The 15,427-nt window shown below is 41.0% G+C and overlaps 1 protein-coding gene across 1 annotated transcript in view; it reads left to right on the forward strand.

Moving 5' to 3' along the window:
• Positions 1 to 15,427, forward strand: part of ARHGEF33 (Rho guanine nucleotide exchange factor 33) — a 78,153-nt gene that overhangs the window by 41,345 nt on the left and 21,381 nt on the right. Inside the window, exons 10-12 of the mRNA XM_018055147.1 lie at positions 5,797 to 5,926; positions 12,064 to 12,196; positions 14,264 to 14,347. Of these exons, the coding sequence (XP_017910636.1) occupies positions 5,797 to 5,926; positions 12,064 to 12,196; positions 14,264 to 14,347 (347 nt within the window). The remainder of the gene's footprint in view (positions 1 to 5,796; positions 5,927 to 12,063; positions 12,197 to 14,263; positions 14,348 to 15,427) is intronic.

Consider the following 15,427-nt stretch of genomic DNA (forward strand, 5'->3'; position numbering starts at 1 on the left):
CCCTGAGTGTCCTGTCTCATGCATTGAACCTGGACTGGCAATCTACTTCACATATGGTAATATACACGTTTCAATGTTATTCTCTCAAATCATCCCACCCTCACCTTCTCCCACAGAGTCCAAAAGTCTGTTCTTTACATCTGTGTCTCTTTTGCTGTCTCGCATATAGGGTCATCATTCAGTTCAGTTCAGTTCAGTCACTCTGTCATGTCCAACTCTTTGTGACCCCATGAATCGCAGCACACCAGGCCTCCCTGTCCATCACCAACTCCCAGAGTTCACTCAGACTCACGTCCATTGAGTCAGTGATGCCACCCAGCCATCTCATCCTCTGTCGTCCCCTTCTCCTCCTGCCCTCAATCCCTCCCAGCATCAGAGTCTTTTCCAATGAGTCAACTCTTCGCATGAGGTGGCCAAAGTACTGGAGTTTCAGCTTTAGCATCATTCCCTCCAAAGAAATCCCAGGGTCATCATTACCATCTTTCTGAATTCCATATATATGCTTTAATATACTTGTATTGGTGTTTTTCTTTCTGACTTACTTCACTCTGTATAATAGGCTCCAGTTTCATCCACCTCATTAGAACTGATCCAAACGTGTTCTTTTTAATAGCTGAGTAATATTCCATTATGTATATGTACCACAGCTTTCTTATCCATTCATCTGCCAATGGACATCTAGGCTATTGTAAACAGTGCTGCGATGAACATTGGGGTGCATGTGTCTCTTTCAATTCTGGTTTCCTCAGTGTGTATGCCCAGCAGTGGGATTGCTGAGTCGTATGGCAGTTCTATTTCCAGTTTTTTTAAGGAATCTCCACACTGTTCTCCATAGTGGCTGTATTAGTTTGCATTCCCACCAACAGTGTAAGAGAGTTCCCCTTTCTCCACACCCTCTCCAGCATTTATTGTTTGTAGACTTTTTGATAGCAGCCATTATGACTGGCATGAGATGTTACCTCATTGTGATTTTGATTTGCATTTCTCTGATAATGAGTGATGTTGAGCATTTTTTCATGTGTTTGTTAGCCATCTGTATGTCTTCTTTGGAGAAATGTCTGTTTACTTCTTTGGCCCATTTTTTGATTGGGTCGTTTATTTTTCTGGAATTCAGCTGCATGAGCTGCTTGTATATTTTTGAGATGAATTCTTGCTCAGTTGCTTCATTTGCTATTATTTTCTCCCATTCTGAAGGCTGTCTTTTCACCTTGTTTATAGTTTCCTTTGTTGTGCAAAAGCTTTTAAGTTTAATTAGCTCCCATTTATTTATATTTGCTTTTATTTCCATTACTCTGGGAGGTGGGTCATAGAGGATCCTGCTATGATTTACATCAGAAAGTGTTTTGCCTATGTTTTCCTCTAGAAGTTTTATAGTTTCTGGTCTTACATTTAGATCTTTAATCCATTTTGAGTTTATTTTTGTGTATGGTATTAGAAAGTGTTCTAGTTTCATTCTTTTACAGGTGACCAGTTTTCCCAGTACCACTTGTTAAAGAGATTGTCTTTTCTCCATTGTATATTCTTGCCTCCTTTGTCAAAGGTGTCCATAGGTGTGTGGATTTATCTCTGGGCCTTCTATTTTATTCCATTGATCTATGTTTCTGTCTTTGTGTCCATACCATACTGTCTTGATGACTGTAGCTTTGTAGTATAGTCTGAAGTCAGGCAGGTTGATTCCTCCAGTTCCATTCTTCTTTCTTAAGATTGCTTTGGCTATTTGAAGATTTTTGTATTTCCATGCAAATTGTGAAATTATTTGTTCTAGTTCTGTGAAAAATACCATTGGTAGCTTGACAGGGATTGCATTGAATCTGTATATTGCTTTGGGTAGTATACTCATTTTCACTATATTGATTCTTCCAATCCATGAACATGGTATATTTCTCCATCTATTTGTGTCATCTTTGATTTCTTTCATCAGTGCTTTATAGTTTTCTATATATAGGTCTATTGTTTCTTTAGGTTCCCTCCAACTGTTTTTAGTATATGTGCTGCTAAAGTGAGCACTCTTCCAACTGTTTTATAGGAGGTAATTTTTAATTTTTTAATATCAAATACATGAAAACTGAATAACACTAAAAGGTTTATTGTGAAAATCAGTAGCACCCACTTTAAATTCTTTTGACCTATTTTTTTCTGGTGCTTGCTTCCATGTTTTAAAAATAGTTTATGCTGCTATTTTTTTTCTATTGGTACATTGCATGCATGCTAAGTTGCTTTAGTCATATCCAACTCTTTGTAAACCTATGGACTGTAGCCAGCCAGGCTCCTCTGTCCATGGGATTCTCCAGGCAAGAATACTGGAGTGGGTTGCCATGCCCTCCTCCAGGGGATCTTTCCAACCCAGAGATTGAACCTGCATCTCTTATGTCTCCTGCATTGGCAAGTTGGGTTTTTACCACTAGCACCACCTGGGGATACACAGACCTATATAATATGAGAAATATATTGGGTTGGCCAAAAAGTTCTTTTGGGTTTTTCCATAATGTCTTACAGAAAAACCCAAAAGAACTTCTTGGCCAACCCAACATTAATATTTCTAATATAGAAATATTATCTCATAAAGTTCTCTCATATACCTTTTTGGGCAATACCCACCCACAGAACCACTACTCTGACTTCTGTCACTGTAAATTAGTTGTATCTGTTCTTGACTCCATAAAATATTACAATATGTAGTTTTTTCATGTCTGGCCTCTTTCTCTCAACATAGTGTTGCATGTAATTCATTCAGTAATTTATTCCTTTTTATTAATCATATTGAATGAATTTACCATAATTTATCCATTCTCTCATTGCTAGAAATTGGATTGTTTCCAATTTAGGGCTACTATGAATAAAACTGCTGTGAATATTCTTGTATGTCTTTTTTTTTTTAATGTAGGCTCTCATTTCTCTTGAGTGTACACCTAGGAGTGGAATCTTTGGATTATGGGATAGGATTATGTTTAACTTTAAAACACCAGCAGTTTACCAAAGTAGTTGGAACATTTTATACTCTTACCAGCAATGTATGAAACTTTCCAGTTTTTTTACATTCTTCTCAGTATTTAGTATGATCAGCCTTTTATATTTGAACCATTCTGTGGGTGTGTCCTGTGTCATATTGCAGTTTTAATTTGCACTTCCCTGAGGACTAATGATGCTGAGCATATTTTCATATGCTTGTTGACTATTTGTATTTCTTTTATGAAGTATCTATTTAAGTCCTTTATCCAGTGTTTAAATTGGGTTATCTTTTTATTCTCTATTAGTATGGTTTCTTAATATATTTTGAATATGAGTTCCCTGTAAGATATACATGTTGAGAATATTCTATTCTCTGCCCTGCTTTTTCACCTTCTTGATGGTCTTTTGATAACAGATATTTTAAATTTTAATGAAGTTCAATTTATCAATTTTAAATGTTTAAAATAGTTTGTGACTTATGTGCCCTTGCAAAATATTTTTGCCAGTTCTAAGGTTATCAAGATACTCTACTATGTTTTCTTATAAAAATCTTTATAGTTTTAGCATTCACATTTAGGTCTATGACTCATCTTGAATAAATTTTGCTGTGTGGTATGAATCCAGATTCATTTTTTTCCCATATGGCTATCCAGTTGCTTCAGCTCCATTTATTGAAAATGCCTTCCTATTCTCATTGAAATGAGTAGGAAAAGCCAAGTCATCACATATATGTGGGTCTAACTCTAGACTCTAAGGCTTCCCACGTGGTTCAGTGGTAAAGCATCTGCCTGCCAATGCAGCAGATGCTGGAGACATGGGTTTGCTCCCTGGGTCTGAAAGATCCCTTGGAGAGGATAATGGCAATCCACTCCAGTATTCTTGCCTGGGAAATCCCATGGACAGAGGAGCCTGGTGTGCTACAGTCTATGGGGTTGCAGAAGAGCTGGCCATGACTTAGGGACTAAACAACAAATTCTACTCTATACTCTTTTATTCTGATTAGGAGAGAATTGACATCTTGACAGTACTGATATTCCAGTTGAAGAACATGGTATTATTCCTTTTACTTGGGTCTTCTTTAATTTTTCTTAGCAATGTAACAAAGTCTATCGTTGACATTTTTTTAAAACAGCGTTTACCCTAGAGACCTCTGTCATCCTACTCCATTCTGACTCACTGCACTGCTGCCCTCCTGGGACTTCTCAGTCTTCCTGTGAATTCCCTTAAAATTTCTCATATGTTAGATTCCTATTCAGGGTTTTGTGGAGGTGTGTTGCTGTTGTTGTTGTTGTTGTTTTGCATATCCTTCTCAGTTTCTTGGTTTACTACTTGTTTTGATGGAACACATAGCCTAGTAGGTTCCACACAATTCATTGGCTATTTAGATGAATATAAAGTCATTTTCCATTATCATTTTGAAGCAATTGTTCCACTGTCTTCTAAATTCTAATGTTGCCAGTGAAAAATCCAATATCATCTAATCCCCAGTCCTTTGTACGTTACCTGATTTTTCTCTCTGGTAACTTTTAGGATCTTCTCTTTACCTTTGGTATGCTAAATTTTCACAGTGATGTGGTATATTTTACAGTGATGTGAGAGATTTTTTCATTAATTATGCTGAATGCAAATGGGCCCTTTCCTCTGGAAATACATGTCCTGGTATTTTTTGTATTATTAATTTGATAATATCTTCTCATTCATTTTCTTTCTTTTCTCTGAAACTTCTATTAGTTTGATATTGGCTCTCCTGGACTAATTTTTTCTATTACCACCTTTCTTGGTGGGGAGGGAAATGGAGGCAGGTGTACAGATTTCCTTGACTTTGTCTTCTGCTCTTTTAAAAAAGCCAAAAAGGTTTTTTTCCTGGATTGTTTTTTTGAAAATAGGATCCTGTAATTATTAAATGGGCAGAACATTTTTGGTAACTCTTTGAGGATATTAATTATAAGATTTTTAAAAAGATTTCTTTTTTTCCTGCACTGTCTCTATTTATGGTTCCTCCTTTTAAAAATGTGTATATACTTTTTTCTTCTCTTTCTTTTATGATGTAAGATTGATTCAAGTATCTGAGGATTCTTAGCTAATTATTCATATCCAGGAAAAAGGGCCTAAATAAAAAGAAACCTAAAAATCCTGTGTTGGTCAAGCTGATCAATAAGTGGGCTTCTTATCTGCTAATCAGGTAGCAAATTTCCATTTTGATAGGTGACGTCTGTATGTCAGTGTTTGTAGACCTTTTTCACTTGGGCAGCTCATTCCTCCAGTGGAAGGTCCTCTGGTCTCCAGACTGGACAGTTTAAGTTTGGCTGCTGGCACTCTGGGACCTGAAGGCAAAGAGGCTGAGAGGAGTCTCACTGTTTTGTATGTGAGCCTTCTTTGAGTCCCTTTGTTTTCATTTTAGCATTTCAACTCTGCTCTCTGCTATGTCTGATGTTCAGATATCAGAGATTCGGGCTTCTCTAGCTTTTCTCATTTCCCCTGGGGTGGAATTGAGGAAGTCATCCAGCATGGATATGGGGAACTGAAGGTTCAGCTTCACTGAATGTAGACTGTTTCTCCTGTTTACAGCATTGCCTCTTACTTGTACTCTCTTGATGCCTTGGTGTCTCCAATCCTTGGGCCTTTCTGCTTCTCAGCCGATTTCCCATCCACAGATGAAAACACCAAAGTAAATAGTTTGGTGCCCTTTGCTCTGCTGAATTAATGACCATGCCTCCACTCTTCCATCTTCCAGAAACTTGCTGGTGTCTCTATTGCTTTCAATATCTTTTTATTGTTTTCTATCATCTAACAGGGTCTCAGGGAACAGTGGTTAACAAAAATTCCCTCCTTGGTTTGTTTTTAAAGCTAAAAGACAGACTGTGGCTCTAGAACTGCTTGAATCAGAAAGAAAATATGTCATTAACATCTCTCTGATCCTGAAGATCAAGGCAACATTCCAGGGGTCAGATGGAAAGAGGAATTCTAAAGAGAGAAGGTACCCATGTATTCATTGCCTTTGCTTTTCAGATTAATTAAAATTTAAGGTAAGTTGTTTATTGTTTCCACTTTGGGAATTCTGGTACTTATCAAGAGCTCCAGACATAGACTTGGAAAAGAGAATAGTCAGTGACTGCAGGTAACCCCTGGCAAGTCTCAACTTTTGACTTCCAGCAGATAAGAAAATGAGTGGAGTCTCTGGGGCTTTCAGTGGCCCTGGCATGTCTGTTAAGAGCCTAAAGGGAAAAAGTGCAACAGTGAGGAAGGTATTCCTATCTGTTGCCATCTGCATATTCCACTGGAAATCCTGGAAGAACCCCTGGAACCACTTCTCATTCCCATGAGAAGGGAATGGATGGGAATGGAGATCTGAAGTGGCCATTAGATAAATGATACAGGGCTTACATAGCTATGAACTTGGACCTTTCTTATTATTTGTTCAGGAAATCCTTGTTAAGGTATGAGCCGCATGTGAGTGTAGTCATGTTATGGGGGCAGAGCTTCCATCGGGCCTCTGATGTGTTACAGCAACTTGCAGTCCCCAGATTACCACACCCCTCCCTCTATATCTGTTCCAAAACTTCAGATTTTCTCTGCTTCCCTCTCTGCTGAGAGAAAGCAGGAAGGAGAAACTTACGATTTGGTGGGGAAAGACTACTGACATAAAGATGTAATAATCCAGATCAACTGAGGAAAAGGCCAAGCCAAATAAATGAGAAGTCTGGATGATGGATGACTAGAGACAAACACAGCATTACCACTTTAAGTATTCTACCAGGTAATATGCACTGGTGGTTCATGAAGTTGTGGGAAGCCTGAACTATATTTTCCAGATCCTTATCACCGCCACCCCCCAATTTTACTTGGCTTTGCAGCTGCCAGCAATAAACCCAATCACCAAAACACAATGTACCTCCATCGAAGCAACTGATATGAGAAAACGTTCCATGATAAACCCATAATTGCTTCACTATTTGCAAGAATTATTTCACTGCAAAACTGAGATAAAATAGAAAGCTGTAAGGAGCAGAAGAGGGTAACGTGACACTGAAAGCTGTGAACAGTAGAAGCTCTGGACTGGGTTTTACTTTCTGTGGCCACCTGGATCCTTGCTGGCTCTTCCTTCGCTTTTTGGCCACTTGATTCCCCCTTCTTCGCCCCATCCAGCTTGTCTGAACCTCCCAGATTACCCCTTCAGCCCTCCGTGAAGTCTCTCTGGCCTCTTGCTATCTTGCTGGTGCCGGAAGATTTGCTCAGTTCACATTAAAACCCAACTAAAGCCCAGTCTACCTTTAGATGTGGCTTTGCCTCCACATCTATGAGTCTAAGCCAGCAGCATCTCTTTCTAGTCTCTGAAAGTGTGGGGATGGGGTAAGGAGAGTGAAAGAGAGGACTGTTTGCTCCAGCAAACAGTAATCAGGCTCCATGCTTGGGTACTTCATTTACTTCATGAAATCTTCACAAGAACCTGTGAATCCTACCTGATAGATGAAGAAATTCAGGTCCAGTGAGGTTTGAAGTCACACAATCAGCTGAAGCCAGAGCTCAAACCCAGGCCTGTCTAATGCCCTTTCAACATGGCACTGCTTCTCTAAGGACCATGTGATTTCAAAGATACCACCTTAACTGACCGCAATATGCCAGCTGCCTCAACCAGAAGCTGACTTTGTCTCTTCCTGTTTCATAAATCAGGCTTTTCGATTAGCTGCCCATTTGTCCTGACTTCAGATCTCAGGTGACCCATCAAATAGGGGAATGTTTTTAGTTCACAGACGCTCTTTTCTACTTGCCCTCTCTTCTACTTCTCAAGACCCATTATTAAGGAAGAGGTGGGCCTTCCCCCAACTCCTGAGACTAAAAAATAATTAAAACTATCATACTTTCCCCAAGAAAGTAAAATAATGGTTATTTCTCATATCCATGATGATGCTATTTATGTTAGTTATCTGCTAAGCTAATCCTCTTTTCTGTTTTCATTGCCCAAGAAGAAAAAAGCTTCAACTCAGTATTCTTAGCGCTAATATGAAATCTCTGGTTCTGAGCTTTGCTGTACTTAGTCACTATTCTTTGCGACTCCATGGACTGTAGCCTGCCAGGCTTCTCTGTTCATGGGGATTCTCCAGGCAAGAATACTGGAGTGGGTTGCCATACCCTCATCCAGGGGCTCTTCCCTCACCCAGGGATCGAACTCAGGTCTCCTGCATTGCAGGTGATTCCCTACTGCCTGAGCCACCAGGGAAGCTCCTCTGAGCTTGCAATGTCACCCTTTTCCTATTGTTGAGTTGCTAAGTATTGTCTGACTCTGCAACACCATGGACTGTAGCCCGCCAGGCTCCTCCGTCCATGGGACTTCCCAGGCAAGAATACTCGTTGCCATTTCCTTCTTTAGGGGCTCTTCCAGACCTAGGGATCAAAGCCAAGTCTCTTGCGTCTTCTGCACTGGCAGATGGATTCCTTACCACTAAGCCACCAGAGAAGCCCTACTCTTTTCCTACCTGAGGTTAGAGCTTCATCCTCCTCAATTCATGGTTTCTTTTTTCCTAAGCTGTCTGAAGCCTGCACATGTAGCCTCTTTAGTTAAATAGATCAGCGGAATGAAATACATAACAGAATGAGATTATTCCTCTTCTCTATTGGCGTTTTTCCTCCCATGCAAAGATGAAAATTACCTTATGAACATTTACCTTTCCCATCACAAACCACAAGCCTTCTGCATTTTCTGCTTTTCTATTGAAAAGTTACCTGGGGGTGAAAACAACACCCACAACTACATACCTGATGCTCAAACCTGCCACATCTTCTCAAACCTATAAAATAAAACTTCAGGTATTCCCTAGAAAAACATGAAGTGCTCAGAAGTCTCTGCCGGCTGCTTCCAGCCAGCCCTGCCCCTGGTCCAATTGCCGGACACTGCAGGAGCAAAGGCTGCCAGTGGAAGCCTGAGGGGAAAGTGCGGGCTGCTGTCCACTGGTAGGAGGATCTCAGATGTTGGAGTTCTTGGTTTTTTCTGGTACGTTTCACTCACACAGAGCAGGCTTGAATAGTCCTGCATGAACCCTTGTCGGGAGGGGCAAAGTCAGCCCCACAGGATTTGCCAGTTAGCCTTAAAAACTGAACCCCAGGGCCACATCCTCCAAGAGCTCAATGAACTGTATGCTTCAGATCACCACTAGGTGGCACATGTTGTTATTATCAATGCCTCATCTTGCAGCTGCAGCTCAGGAGCTGTTTTGACCTAAGTTACTAATTTATAACTGGATGTTCATTGATTGCTTGTAGTTTATTTCCCTTGTTGCTTAAGTACTGTCCTGCCAGAGTTGAAATTGCTTTGAAGACTTTAGAAAGAATAAACTTCTCATGGTACCATAATCTCACCCCTGGTAAAGAACAGAAAATAAGTTGAGCACTTGACATTTTTGTCCTAATGAAAAAGTTGCTTCTGGGAGTCAGGTCAGGCTCCAGGCAAAATAGTGAAATAGGTTAAGTGTGTCTATACTTCTTGCTTCTTTCTCCCTCTGCTCCTCATTTCCTGGCTCACCTCCTCTACACTCTACCCTAATTTCAAATATTATCCTTATTAAATTAAAAAAAAAAATTAAAGCCTGTTTCCAATATTTGAAAATATTGAAAATATTTCTGCGAAATATTTCACAGAAAGTGAAAAGTGAAAGTGAAAGTTACTCAGTCATGTCCAACTCTTTGTGATTCCCACGAACTGTACAGTCCATGGGATTCTCCAGGCCAGAATACTAGAGTGGGTAGCCTTTCCCTTCTCCAAGGGATCTTCCCAACCCAGGGATCAAACCCAGGTCTTCTGCATTGCAGGCAGATTCTTTACTAGCTGAGCCACAAGGGAAGCCCAAGAATACTACAGTGGGTAGCCTATCCGTTCTCCAGCAGATCTTCCCGACCCAGGAATCCAACCAGGGTCTCCTGCATTGCGGGCAGATTCTTTATCAACTGAGCTATCAGGGAAGCCATTTGACACAGAATCCACCTTAAATCATTGCTCTTCATGTAACTTACATGCTTCTGTGAAACTTAATGAGAGTATTAGCCTTTTGTGATCCCCATCCTAAAACCTTACACTGTAACTCCAGTGGACTATCCACGAGGCACCTGGACTCTAACCGAGTTACCAACTGTCCAACTCTGCAAGTACACTGGTCATAGTGTAACAGAAGACAGCTTTCTTGAAAGAAAGGAAAAGAAAGTACAGGATAGGACAGGAAAGAAGGGAAAAAGGACAGGAAGGAAGGAGAGAAAGAGATAAATCAAGACATTTTATACAACCTACACTGACCACCCGTCACAATCTCAGATCTCACCACTGTGGCCTAACATCTCGCAGTGTCACACCAGGAATATTACCTGCAGGCACTGTCAGCCTCTGGGTGGGGAGAAGTCTTTCCTGTCCAGGTCTTTTGTGGGTGCAGTGTTTCACTCTTTCAGTGTGATCAGGTCTGCTTTCCTCCATCAGCTTTATGGTTTCTCCCAGTTGGGCTGTCTCCTAGCCACGCCTCCAAATTCCCTCTGATGTGGACAGGCATTACTTAGCCTTAGGTCTTCCAAGCCTATTATATCAGCCCAGGAGGCCTCTCCTCCTGTGCTTAGGGAGCAGTGGGCTTCACATACATGGAGACTCAAGGCACAGGGACTGGAGGGGTTGGCAGACTGGAGTAGAAGGAATCCTTGTCCCTTTTCATGGGAGGCTGGCATTTGTGTGTCTACTCTGAGCTGCAACCACAGGGGAATTTTCTTTGCTTGGAAATGGTCTGACAACACCTCCTTCCAAACTGGTGTTCTTCCTACTGTTCTCAACAGAGGTCTGCTTGTTTGGGGGTGGCAAAGTACCCCAACTGTCCAAAGTACCCCAACTCATTTACTCTTGGTAGACCCTTGGGGAAATATCCAAATAAGTCAAACTCTCAGCAAGTGACAAGCAGGCCAACACTTTCCTCTCTGTTAAACTTGTAGTCCTGGCTGCTGTCTTTTGAGACAGACCCACATTCTGCCTATGGAATGTGTTCTCTGCTTTTACTTTACTACGGCTCACCCTTGAGTTCTTTTCTGCATAAAGCCAAGAACTCTTACTTGGTGGTCTGTCCCAGGAACCTGCCTGAGACCTGGGACATGACCATCCTCTCCTGACTCATTTTCCTGCAACCTCTTCACAAAGGATATTAATCAATCTACTTTTTACCTAAAACAAAAGAATCAAGAAAACCAACCAAACTAACATGGAAAACCTTGTGGTCTTGGAAGCACAGGGGAACTTACTTTCAGTTCCCCCAAATTACCAAGCTGGAGCTGACATCCTTGCTGTCGTCCAGCAAGGCTCTACTCCTGTTTCTTCCCTCCTCACTCCTTCAGGCCTCTGCTCACCCCGCTTCCCCATCCAATCCACCTTCTCCTTCCTCCCATGATTCTCTGACTCTCCTCTCCATCCCAGCCTCCTCTTTCTCTCTTCCTTCCTTCATTTCCTCTGAAATAAATGAGACACACTGAGATAGAAGGCAGAGGGTGGGAGAGCAGGAGGGGGGCTCAGCAAAACTGGGACTACCTATGCTGTAGCCTCCTCTGGCAAGACTCCATCCATTCCCAGATTCCTCTTAGAAACTGAAGGAAAGGGGAAAAGTTAACACTTTTATGCCCTTATCCCCTGAACTTTCCGTTGCCAGCTTGAAATGAAAACTCCTCCTTCTCTAAGTACAGTTGGAGCTACGAATGACCAAGTGCCACCTTAGCGCTGCCATCTGCAGCGTTAATTGGAGTAGATGATTTGCACATCAAGTGGGAAGAACTTTAAAACATTGAGAAAGATCTCCCTTAAAATTTTACTGTCTCCTAAATGAGAGTGTATCATTTTGCTTTGAAAAGGCCACTCAAGTGAAGTGCTCTTAACTAGTTCAATACACATTTGAACAGGGGTCATCAGTAAAGGGGTCTTCCTGTGGTCTGAGGTTACCTGCTGTGAGGCTGACAGTGACAAACTCTTTTTTGAATACTAAAGGCAGACCTGTGACTCACAGGATTTTGAATGACTGGGAAAATTGGACTTGTTCCATATGTTCTTGAGGAGCCTTTTCTTCTCTACACCTGGTTTGTGTGATCCTGTCTCTATTCTGTTTCAAGCCTCTTCCCTGGCTCTTTACGGTACATTGTCCAGCAGCACCTGGATTTGCTTCACGCTCTGCAGGAAAGGGTCTTGAAGTGGCCACGCCAAGGAGTCCTTGGAGATTTATTCCTTAAGTTAACAAATGACGAGGTAAGTTTTTTTTCTTAATCCTTTATAAACGTGAATTACACGCATCTGTGTCTTCCATGTCCATTTCTCTTAATGGAGAATCTAGAATCAGTGGATTTCAGAGTCCGAGGAGATCTAGTCTAACCTCCTTGTTCTACAGATAATGAAATAAAGTTCAGAGAAAATATCATGGTTGAAATTACCCAGCTATCTAGATATTTGTAGATCTGTGGCTAGAACACAAGTCTTTTAACTTCCAGTTCATCATTTTTCTGCTGAACTATAACTGCCCCCCATTGAATATGATGTGTATGTGTATATATATATATATATATATATATATGTACACATATATATCCATCCATACATATAAAGTGGCTCAGAGGTTAAAGCGTCTGCCTCCAATGCGGGAAACCTGGGTTTGATCCCTGGGTCAGGAAGATCCCCTGGAGAAGGAAATGGCAGAGGAGCTTGGTAGGCTACAGTCCACAGGGTCACAAAGAGTCAGACACGACTGAGTGACTTCACTTCTTCATATGCTTTCACACACAATTTCATTTCTTAAAGATTTAAAAAAATGTGTCGGAGAAGGCAACGGCAACCCACTCCAGTACTCTTGCCTGGAAAATCCCATGGACGGAGGAGCCTGGTAGGCTGCAGTCCATGGGGTCGCTAAGAGTCAGACATGACTGAGTGACTTCACTTTCACTTTTCACTTTCATGCATTGGAGAAGGAAATGGCAGCCCACTCCAGTGTTCTTGCCTGGAGAATCCCGGGGATGGGGGTGCCTGGTGGGCTGCCGTCTATGGGGTCGCACAGAGTCGGACACGACTGAAGTGACTTAGCAGCAGATGGGTAGCTATTTGTCTAGAATGTTTTCTGTTTTCACTTTTTTGGAGAAAGGATGCTAAGTTTTTAAATCTCTGTAATGTTCTTCAAAAAAAAATATGATTTAGGTCACAAGCTGCAAACTCAAATGCCTACAGGGCCAGCAGATGACATTAGTAAGTAGAAATGAGCTGAATGTAATACAATGTGGTAATACTACTGGGAAGTGAGCTTAAGTGGAGCACATATGCTTTTCTATAAGGAATAGCTACTCAGCTTTATCCAATTATTATGCAGGAAAAAAGGACTAGAGTTGCCAGATCTGGTATTTTAAGAGAAGTGGAAAGTCCAGAATTTTGTGTGAAATATTATTTTTAAAATATTGCATGGGTTAATTGAAATTGGTCTGCAAGTCAGATTTTACCTTCAGTTGACCTCTGTATATGAATGATTCATAATACAAGTTTACAAATTATTTATTTGTATAGAGTGGATGTAATGCCATCCCCCTAAACTAATTTTTACTCATTTATATTCAACGGGCTTTCTTGAGCTGAGAATTGTTATACCTATGGGAAAATAACTTTGAGAGGTGAAAACTGTTTTCCTGAGGGGATATTCCGTAGGTGAATAAGAAATTAGTGGAAAAAGTCGAGAATTCCAGATCTAGACCCTCTGAGGTGAGTTGGAAAAAGTTCCTCATTTGGATGTAGATGATGGAAGCAGAGTAATTAAAAAACAAAATTTGCATTTTTATCATTTAACTGCTTAAAATATTTTTTTCAACTTACATGGCACCTTCTTTCTGCTTTGGTTTATCATTTCACTTTCATTAAAGCAGGGATACTGAGTTTTGGTTTCCAAGTCCATAGGACTATTTTCCTTAAAACCAAAAATATTTTTTAAAAGGTGAATAAAAAAACAAAACAAATGTTACTAAACACATCTAATGAATGATTAAAATAATCTCTGCAATGTACTCCTTTAGATATGCATGAGTCCGCCTGCCAAGGCAGGAGACGCAAGAGATGTGAGTTTGATCCCTGGGACAGGAAGATCCCCTGATGTAGGAAATGGCAACCCACTCCAATATTCTTGCCAGGGAAATCCCATGGACAGAGGAGCCTGGTGGTCTATAGTGCATGGGGTCCCAAAGAACTGAACATGACTGAGCAACTGAGCACACACAAGCATACATATTAACTATTATCATTCCTGTCTCCAAGTTCTTACCATGACTTTTTCTGTTTGTTTTCAAGAATAATTTTTTGGATTATTATGTTGCTTACCTGAGGGACTTGCCCGAATGCATCTCTTTGGTTCATGTGGTTGTTCTGAAGGAGGTAAGTTAACACTATCTTTCCATTCTCCTTTGGTTACATGTGTGACTACATTATGTTGCTCACCTTTCCAGAAAACACAGCACGTGCACTCTGAGCTTGTTCTCCATGCTGGGGAATGGCTTGAACAAAGCCACTGACTCTCCTCCCTGGGGTTCAAGGAGCCACTCAAGGATCAGTGCCATTGCTTTGGTCTTTGCCCTTCCTTACTGAACTTCTGTTCCATTCCTCTGGAATAGACGAAGTAAACAAATATTCTAACCAGAGATCCTCAGGCTGCAGTTTGCAACCTTAATGGGTTTTGGGCTTTATAGACTTAGACACATTAATCTGAATATTAAATTCATGTCATAGTGTGTCTGTCATTTTACATGATTATAAAATGGCTCTAGTCATGTTGCTTTAAGTATTGCTACTGCAGTGATATATTAGATGCTCAATAAGCACATATACACATAAAGCAATTCTAGTTATTTTAGGTCAATAGAAAAGAACTATATCAGAAGTTCTAAAGCTAAGAGTTAAGTTTCACAAGAGGTGAGAGGCTCTCTTAACTTTCTACTTCAACCTCTGACTGTTCTCAACCCAGTATAACACCTACCATATATTCAGTTCAATTCAGTTCAGTTGCTCAGTTGTGTCCAACTCTTTCTGACCCCGTGAATCGCAGCACGCCAGGCCTCCTTGTCCATCACCAACTCCTGGAGTTCACTTAGACTCACGTCCGTCGAGTCAGTGATGCCATCCAGCCATCTCATCCTCTGTCGTCCCCTTCTCCTCCTGCCTCCAATCCCTCCCAGCATCAGAGTCTTTTCCAATGAGTCAACTCTTCGCATGAGGTGGCCAAAGTACTGGACTCAGCATATACTGAGTCAGCCTAAAAGTTCATGGGGGTTTTTCCCTAAGATGTTACAGAAAAGCCCAAATGAATTTTTTGACCGACCTAATATTTGAGAAAGGAGAAAGGAAGGGAAGAGACATGAAGAAAGTCCAGCATGTTTCCTGTTGCCAACTGGTTTCTCCCTTCTTCATTCTCATGAGGTTCAAAGCACCTTTAATGCCTGTTGGTAAAAACATTGTACA

The sequence above is a fragment of the Capra hircus genome, chromosome 11 (genome assembly GCF_001704415.2).
Source record: "Capra hircus breed San Clemente chromosome 11, ASM170441v1, whole genome shotgun sequence".
Lineage (NCBI taxonomy): Eukaryota > Metazoa > Chordata > Mammalia > Artiodactyla > Bovidae > Capra > Capra hircus.